Genomic DNA, 9,252 nt, shown 5'->3' on the forward strand with positions numbered 1-9,252 from the left:
CTCTATCTTTCTCTCTATCTTTCTCTCTATCTTTCTCTCTTTCTCTCTCTCGTTCTCTCTCTCTTGTTCTCTCCTCTCTGTCACAGTGCTGGTGTGGGCCGTACAGGGACCTTCATATCCCTGGACAGAGTCCTGCAGCAGCTGGACACCAAGGACACAGTAGACATCTACGGAGCTGTCTTCGACCTGCGCCTCCACCGCTCACACATGGTGCAGACTGAGGTGAGACGGGTGTGTGTTTGTGCGTGTATGTGTGAGATACAGTTTGAGTTTTACTCTGTGTTACTCTGTGTGTATGTGCAGTTGTGTGTTAACTCCAGAACCTATGTTAAGTAATAACACATCCTGACATTAATATATCTGGGTATGTTTCTTTTCATCTTTTCTTTAAAGTGCCAGTATGCGTATCTCCACCAGTGTATGAAAGACGTCCTCCGAGCCAGGAAGCTTCGCAGTGAGCAGGAGAACCCCCTCTACCCCATCTATGAGAATGTCAACCCTGACCCCCAAAGAGGTAAGCCCTCACATTCCTTAGAACTCTCTGTACTGCAGTTCATATCTAGAAGACATCACAAATGGTCTATCCTATCAAATATTAGCCTGGTGCCAGGTCCAGTCTGTTTGTGCTTAGCCAACTCCTGTCTGGGTTAAAGTAAGATAATACAGTATTCATATGCCATTTAGCAGACACTTTTATCCTAAGTGTCTCACAGTCATGCGTGCATGCATTTTACATATGGGTGGTCCCGGGAATCGAACCCACTCCCCTGGAATAGCAAACGCGTATGACATGGCAACGATAGTAGAGATTACTATAACACTTACAGTTATTCGACCAGGCTACTCAAGCAACCCTTTCAAACACAAAACGCAGCTACACAAATTTAGGAGGTTGGATAGCTGGATGACATCACAAATTATATTTTTTGTTTGTTTTTGGCCTACAGATATGGTGTATGCCAGACGTTAAAGATTGTAAGGACTACTGAAGGAGAGAACTGTTTGTACTTTCACTAGTATAGCACTGCAGGGACACATGCCAATTCAAATGTTCTACTATTTCTGTTGATTGTTCTTTTCTAGATATTATGAAATATAGAAAACTTTATAGCTATTAAATGATATAAGAATATATATTAACAGAATTGTATATACTTGCCTTATATCTGTGTGTTTGTATATATGATTTACATTTGCATCATTGGCTTTCGTACACAGTGTTTTCATTTTGTTTGTTAAGCTGCCATTTATACATTATTACGTGGCACAGACCAAAAACCTGTAAAAAACCTGTAAAAAATCTGATACTGCATAAGTAAAAATGATCTAACAGTATTCACATATCTACAGTAAATGTACAGGCTATTGCATCTTTCACAAGTCACATTTTTGTCAAATGTTAGACAAAAATGCTTTCTGTTTGAAATTATACTTATTTTCATAAGCACTGAAATCATTCAAAAATATCTGAAATATGTACAGTATGTAGATAAACCCATTGCACATTTATTTGTAGATATTGTACAGCCCGTGCGATATATTGCTTGAATAGAAAACTAGTCATGCAAAAGGATGACCATATGAGTTATGAAAGCACACAGTTTATGTTGTGTAATCCATATATGTAGCCTGTAAGATAATAATGATTTTTGTGTATATTTTATGTATTTTAACACATAATTTGATGTATTTAAAATCATGTCATGGAACTACAAATCACACACATCTACAATGTGCAAATCCACAACCCACACATTGGCAAACATGATTGTAATCATATGAGTGATTGATGGATTCTGTGAATCGTTAAACAAATTATAGTAGTTACTGTATGCAGTTTCCCATTTTGCAATCTAAGTAGGCCTATAAACATATCAAGACGAGGGCATTAATATATTATTTGAGTGTTTCAATAAAATACTTAGATAACTAAAAAATATAATTGACAATTATTTATTAATATAATACATTTATTATGGAGTCATGATTTGGGAGATGATGACCCAAGAGTCCCCCCCAATCCTCGCGCATGCGCAGTAGGCTGCATATTCACCACATTGAAAATGTTTGCCTCAAACTCTCGGAAGTTTAGCCAAGAAGTTGCTGTGATTTACCCCCCTGCAATAAAAACGGTGCGACTAAGATAAACTAGCTTATTTTGGGGGGGATATATATAGAGAGAGACATAAAGGATTATACATGGATTTATATCAATTTTCATTATCTTGCGGTCGAAAACATGAATGGTAGCCACCTTTGGAAGAAGTTGTGATTTTTTATTATTTTTTTGGCGCTCTACTAGCTAACAACGCAGAGGAAAGATGGTGGAGTTGAGCTAGCTTCATATGAGATAGCTAGCTAGGTTGCTATCGTTTGTGTCTGAAAAGTTTGGAAGAACTGCCCCCTTCCGTTTGCCATACTCGTAAGTATTCCAAAAATGTGTTAGTTAAGACAACGTGCATTCTATATTTTTACTAATTCGCTAGCTAACTAGCGTGGCTGCTAGCATTTCACGAGAGCTAGCTACTGTAGTTAGCTAATGTTATCCTACTGGCTACAATAATGAATGTGCTAACGGTGAAGTTTGGTAGTTAGTCAACCACGTCTGACCAAGAGATTAAGTTACTAACGTTAACATTATCTAACCATTTGATGAACCAGCTAGTTATAACGTTAACTATATATTTTCATATCAATAAAGCCAGTTAAACCAACATCTTGTATTCAGAATATAAAGCTTTGGCCCAAGCTAACGTTACTTCTAGAGTTAGCCAGCGTAATTAGGTAACTTTAGCTAGCTTGTAACGACGTTAACTTTCCTTACTAGCTAACGTCGGCTTTATTTACATCCATTGAGGCCAACGTTAACCTTTTAACTTGCCAGACACAATAGCTAGCTAACGAACTCCAGTTGTATAACAAACTAGGTCGTCCAACTACCTAACTTGGCTGACTGTAAATGATCTGTGTGCAGGCCCACATCTTATGTTGGCATAGCAGATAAAGAAAACATGAGTGCTCGGAAGATGGAACCAGGGATACTGGTGGTTGCATCTAGGTAAAAATATATATATATTTTTTTAACTTTCTTAGAAAAGTTTGAATGATCACTTTCACATCAATCAAATGTAGCTACAACTCTTCCTATGATGTCTATTCACTCTTATAATTGAAATGACCTTATGATCCAGACATCAGATGGTGCTCTGAAGAAGCCATGGGTAGCTGTTTAAGCTGTCCAGAGAAGGAGTCAATCCCAGATAATCATCAAACCAAATTTAAGGTGAGTCTTCTTGATCCATTACAACAAACATACTTCAACGGTGGGCCATTGCCGAGCCCATGTTCTGCTCCCTAGTTATGACAGGGTTTGCGACGTCTCCATATTTTGACATCTCTCACCTGAATGAATGGGAGATATTGGTTGCATAATGAAGACCAGCTTCAATGCATTGCAGAGTACACATGTTTGTGTCGACTGACACAGTGACCGTTGTGTAACGTTATTGTTCTTTTGCCAGGTGATAAACGTGGATGACGATGGGAACGAGCTGGGCTCGGGCATGATGGAGCTGACAGAGGTCGAGCTAGTCCTCCACACCTATCGCCGTGACGACGTCAAGTGGCCCTACATGTGCCTGCGTCGCTATGGCTACGACTCCAACCTCTTTTCCTTCGAGAGTGGCCGCCGCTGCCAGACGGGACAAGGTAAATTAATAGAGATTTCCATTCCGCACAATTATTGATTTCACGTATTTCATTCATTGATTTTTGTCATTTTCAAGGGCCATTCTCAGCGTATGTCGCATCATTGAGGTCATTTAACAGAACCTCTTATCCAGAGTGACTTAAAGGAGCAATTATGGTTAAGTGCCTTGCTCAGGGGCACATCAACATATTTTTTACATAGTCAGCTCTGGGATTCGAACGAGCGTTCTGTCGGTTACTAGCCCAACTCTCTTAACCGCTAGGCTACCTAACTAACTTATGTGGTGCCTCAGCTGCCTGGGCATTACTATACATTTTTACATTTTAGTTATTTTGCACACACTCTTAGCCATAGCGTTAATCATAAGGGAGCTAGGTGAGACAACCACATTTCAGTCATAGTAAGCAAAATATTTCCTCTATAAAGCAGATATCAGCAAAGTCGGTGCTAGTAAGAAAGGACAAGTGTTAGTGCCAGAGGCAAGGGTGTTAGTATTTGTTTTTGGGGCGGGGGAGGGTTAACCATGATAAAACCACATCAGAATACATTGAATCTAGGTCATTAGGCCCCAACATCAGCTTTATTGTTATATCGACTTGAACCAGTGAAATATTGATTATGCTGCAATGCTAATGACACAATTGTCTGTGTGGTTATTTTTCGACCCCATCCATGCTTTCAAAAGGATGAGGTCTGGGGGGGGTACTATGGGTTCTGGGGTTCTGGTAAGTCAGGTTTGCTGTGTTCCCATGCCGTGATAATGAGGATATAATAATGTGATTACCAGAAATGTTAGTCATAGAAATAGAATCATAATGGCTTCATTGACTTAAATACGGGAATAGAAGCCCACTCTCGTGGTTCTATTTCTGTGGTGACAGTATTGATGCCTGTGTCTGACTCTGTGGTGTTGTGCTTGAGGGAGTTGGGGTTTTCGGTTTGGTCCCACAAGTTGGTCCTGCATAGTTGTGTGTTCTGTTCTCTGTGCAGTGTGACTAGTCTCTGTGATAGGATCCTGTGTAGTTTGTCCCTGATGTGATGCCATACCTATGGTTGTTCCTATGTGTTCCGTCTTGACGTATTACTCCGCTTCCTTTTATCTCTATCACTCTGTTGCGTTCACCTATCCAGTCCCTTTACATCATTGATTACAAGGCAGGCAAGGGCATAGGTGGCAAGGACAATTTGAAAGAGCCAATAGATGTACAAACCCTTTGTTAAACGTGAAGGAGTGAGCAGTGCTGATAATGGTTGTTTCTCAAACGTCTATATTGCAGTCGTGCTGCCCAATATGTGATTCCTGAGATGAACGTCGTGATGAGCTCTGCAGCGCAACCACACTTTTGACTTTTCTTGACTGCGTTTGACTGTGTCTTCAGGGATCTTTGCCTTTAAGTGTGCTCGGGCGGAGGAGATCTTCAACATGCTGCAGGAGGTGATGCACAACCACAGCATCAGTGTGGTGGAGGAGGCCGTACTGGAGACCAACCAGCAGGCCACACATACTCCTGCCGGTAAGCCTATATTCATCCTACAACTAGGACTTCCACAGGCCCCATAATGAATACTTCTACCAACACTTGCAATGACCTGAGAAATGCCTGTTCCTGTCCCTAGAATGTCCATTGCCTCATATGGCTGTTACACTCTCTAATACCTAACTCTTTCATTACTGAGCCTTCCTTCATTAGATAACTGCTATTTAAAAAAAAAAAGGCTGAAGTCTTGTCTTTCAGTCAACCCTTTCATTGTCCCCACTTGACCCCCAGTTCTTCTCTTCGCTATGTCTATTCAGCTCTGGGCTACTCTGTTCCCACCGTGCACAATGGTGTCACCCGGATCCCTTCGGTGGGTGACGCCCCCTCGCACCCCTCCACACGCCACCCGTCTGTGGCCAGCACCCGACTGCCCTCGGTGGGAGAGGAGTCTACACACCCCCTCCTAGTGGCTGACGAGGCGGTGAGAGAACAACTCTAACACCAAATGCGTGGCGAATTTGAGGGAAAAGAATAAGGCCTGTCCTGCACACTGAAATACTCTCAAAACGTATAGCTTTATTGATTAACCTAGACATCTCCATACAAATGTTTGGGTCATGTTCTGTAGAGCACATTTTGAGATATCCTAGACTAAAGAAGACATCCACTGTGCTACTTGTGACGTCGATGGGAATGAATGAGTTGATGTAGAAGCTGCTGCGTTGGGGTGATAACGATGTTCTATTATCCCTGTCTCCTGATCCGTCCACAGGTCCACACTTATGTGAACACCACAGGCCTGCTGGATGACCAGCCCAGCCCTCTGACTGCTCCAGCCCCTCTGGACAGCCCTGGCTCAGCCCAGTCCCAGTGCCCCCCTACACCACCTCCTCCGCGGGTAGCCAGACCAGAGCCCCAGGCCCAGCTCCAGGAAGAACCCCAGGTACTGCTGGAGTCCCAGGGGGTACGCTTTGTGCTGGGGCCCACCCCTGCGCAGAAAAAGATGGCCAAGGGGAAGCATCAGACTGAGGATGGAGATGAAGAGGAGGCAGGGGAGGACTCGGAGTCCCCGGAGCCTGGAGAGGGAGAGGCCAACGGCCACACAGACACGGGGGCCCCAGCCCCACCAGAGGGCCATCCTCAGCCGTCCTCTACACACTCCAATGGCTCCTCTGCCTCTGTCGGGGCTCCAGCCACAGCCCCTCGCCGCCATCTCTTACCCCCCGTCACCCCTGACACCCTGCAGAATGTCAACAACTCAGCCCAGCGGCGCACGGCCCTCCTGGACTACGAGAACCTCCCGGCCCTGCCGCCCGTCTGGGAGACCCGCAAGCCCAGCAACGAGGAGGAGAACAACGGTGGACCCCGTGGTGGAGGAGGCCAAGGGGGGCTAAAGATGTCCTCCCTCAACGGCTACAACCAACACAGCCTCCTCCACCACTCCTACTCCCACCCCCTGTCGGCCCACCCCCTGTCAGCCATGGAGTCCTCCCACAACTACGTGAACACAGAGAATGTAACTGCCCCCCTCAGCGCCCGCTGTGCCCCCGACACGGCACGCCGCCGCAGCGACGGGCCCATCGTGTTCAACTTCGACTTCCGCCGGCCGTTGGGTCAGGAGCATCCCAAGACGCTCAACTACATCGAGGTGGAGATGGAAACAACCGCCTCTTCCTCCGCAGCCTCCAAGGGTGCGTCCTCGGACACCAGCAACCCCCACACGCCCCGCACCCCAACCTCACCGCCTCTGCCCACCACCCCCACGCGCCGCACCGAGCTCTACGCCTTCATCGACATAGAGCGCACCGCCGCCATGTCCAACCTGCAGAAGGCCCGGCCGCACGACGACGGGTCGTTGAGGAAAACGCGGCACAACAGCACAGAGCTTCCCACCAAAAGCACTGTCTGACTATTACCTGATCCGCCTGGCACCTTTTTCTACTATTAACCCCTTTTTAAAATATGAAACAAATGGGAAGGCAGCCTGTACAGGGGCCTTTGTTATAGACAGAGAAACACGTGACGGAGACATTGGAAATGCAAAGAGACTCCAGAAAGCGGTCCTAAAATGAGATATAAACAGACTTGTGTGGGGTTACCTGTAAGGGAATTCAGGTAGACCAAAGTAGGTACTTACTTGCCATATACCAATTTATTCCTATGGTAATATAATACCTCTTCTCCTTCACCCGTTCTACAGTGCATTTGGGTTGTTTATTATGTTAATAAGACTGGACTGCATTCCTCCTCACCCACGGTACAAATCAGTATTACTGAACAAAGCATTCCATTTAGCCTTTTTATGATTCACTACATGCTGCTGTAATTTCAGTATCTGAGGATTACATGGTACACTTCATGTTTGACTATGTACAGTAGATTCTGGCACAATAAATGTCTGTTCTGTTTGTATTTAGCTGATCAATGCTTAGCCCCCTTAACTTTAATCCTAGATGATCGAGCACTAACTAGATATGAAGGTATGACATGTAATTCTATCCAAATTATACAAGGTTTGATATTGTGGGTATGGGCCTCCTTATATAAATGACCTGATGTGGTTTGATATCCCTCAATATTTGAACAAATCAGATCAGCCATCTGATATACGCTACCGGTCAAAAGTTTTAGAACACCTACTCATTCAAGGGTTTTTCTTCATTTTTACTATTTTCTACTTTGTTGAAAAATAGTGAGGACATCAACACTATGAAATAACACATATGGAATCATGTAGTAACCATAGTGTTAAACAAATCAAAATATATTTGAGATACTTCAATTTAGCCACCCTTTGCCTTGATTAAAGCTTTGCACACTATTGGCATTCTCTCAACCAGCTTCACCTGGAATGCTTTTCTGAAAGTCTTGAAGGAGTTCCCACATATGCTGAGCACTTGTTGGCTGCTTTTCTTTCACTCTGCGTTCTTACTCGTCCCAAATCATCTTAATTGGATTGAGGTCGGGTGGTTGTGGAGGCCAGGTCATCTGATCCATCACTCTCCTTCTTGGTCAAATAGCCCTTACACAGCCTGAAAGTGTGTTGGGTCATTGTCTTGTTGAAAAACAAATGATAGTCCCACTAAGCACAAACCGGCTGGGATGGCGTATCGCTGTGGTAGCTATGCTGGTTAAGTGTGCCTTGAATTCTAAATAAATCAGACCGTGTCACCAAAAAAGCACCACCACCTCCATGCTTTATGGTGGGAAATACACATGCGGAGATCATCCGTTCAAAGATACGGCGGATGTAATCAAAAATCTCCAATTTGGACTCCAGACCAATGTCCATTGCTCGTGTTTCTTGGCAGCAATTTGACTGAAGGTCTGATTCACAGTCTCTGAACAGTTGATGTTGAGTTACTTGAACTCATCCTCTGCAGCAGAGGTAACTGGGCCTTTTCTGTGGCGGTCATCATAACGCTTGATGAAACTTTCAAAGTTCTTGACATTTTCCGTATTGACGGTCGTTTCTCTTTGCTTATTTGAACTGTTCTTGCACCAGAGGGCTATCTTCTGTATACACCCCCTACCTTGTCACAACTGACTGTCTCAAACGCATTAAGGAAAGAAATTCCACAAATTAAGGCACACCTGTTAATTGAAATGCATTCCAGGTGACTACCTCATGAAGCTGGTTGAGTGTGCAAAGCGAAGGGTAGCTATTTGAAGAATCTCAAATATTTTGGTTACATGATTCCATGTGTTATTTTATAGTTTTCTATTATTCTAATAAAAACCCTTGAATGAGGTGTTCTAAAACTTTTGAAAGCTAGTGTACGTGCGATTTGTCTCAGCCTTAAAAATATGTTCTACTTGTTAGGAACATTGGAATGCCTTTAAGCTAGACTCCGCAATATGACAATTTAGCCTTCAATGCATGCTTACATTAGGTAAGAGCCAAATGGTGCTCTTGTAAGATTTGAATACTTCCCTGCATACATTCAGAGAAGTTGGGACGGAGGGTTCTTGTTGATTTTATGACGGAAGTTGCCTTGCTGTGTTTCATGTTGCTGAGTCTACCTTTTCAATGTTCAAGTACTAATAAAATGGCATTTAGGACAA

General features: G+C 43.8%; 2 protein-coding genes across 3 annotated transcripts in view; both read left to right on the forward strand.

The window, feature by feature from the left end:
- Positions 1 to 1,345, forward strand: part of LOC139540274 (receptor-type tyrosine-protein phosphatase beta-like) — a 43,318-nt gene extending 41,973 nt beyond the window's left edge. For both annotated transcript variants that reach the window (XM_071343981.1, XM_071343982.1), the window contains exons 34-36: positions 87 to 222; positions 394 to 514; positions 948 to 1,345. In XM_071343981.1, the coding sequence (XP_071200082.1) occupies positions 87 to 222; positions 394 to 514; positions 948 to 970 (280 nt within the window). In that variant the 3' untranslated portion in view covers positions 971 to 1,345. The remainder of the gene's footprint in view (positions 1 to 86; positions 223 to 393; positions 515 to 947) is intronic.
- A 720-nt stretch (positions 1,346 to 2,065) lies between these two features.
- Positions 2,066 to 9,252, forward strand: LOC139540278 (fibroblast growth factor receptor substrate 2-like). Its single transcript, XM_071343985.1, has 7 exons — positions 2,066 to 2,422; positions 2,975 to 3,058; positions 3,192 to 3,283; positions 3,522 to 3,708; positions 5,089 to 5,223; positions 5,505 to 5,668; positions 5,960 to 9,252. Exons 3-7 carry the CDS (start codon positions 3,218 to 3,220, stop codon positions 7,094 to 7,096), a joined length of 1,689 nt encoding a protein of 562 aa, XP_071200086.1. The 5' UTR covers positions 2,066 to 2,422; positions 2,975 to 3,058; positions 3,192 to 3,217; the 3' UTR covers positions 7,097 to 9,252.

Source organism: Salvelinus alpinus, chromosome 15 (genome assembly GCF_045679555.1).
Source record: "Salvelinus alpinus chromosome 15, SLU_Salpinus.1, whole genome shotgun sequence".
In the NCBI taxonomy this organism is placed as follows: Eukaryota; Metazoa; Chordata; class Actinopteri; order Salmoniformes; family Salmonidae; genus Salvelinus; species Salvelinus alpinus.

What these genes read in the sequence shown, in the direction of transcription:
- LOC139540278 (XM_071343985.1), top strand. Translation starts at nt 3,218, where the DNA reads ATGGGTAGCTGTTTAAGCTGTCCAGAGAAGGAGTCAATCCCAGATAAT. An exon ending in ATCATCAAACCAAATTTAAG is followed by an intron (nt 3,284 to 3,521) that starts GTGAGTCTTCTT and finishes TTCTTTTGCCAG; the next exon opens with GTGATAAACGTGGATGACGA. An exon ending in TCCTAGTGGCTGACGAGGCG is followed by an intron (nt 5,669 to 5,959) that starts GTGAGAGAACAA and finishes ATCCGTCCACAG; the next exon opens with GTCCACACTTATGTGAACAC.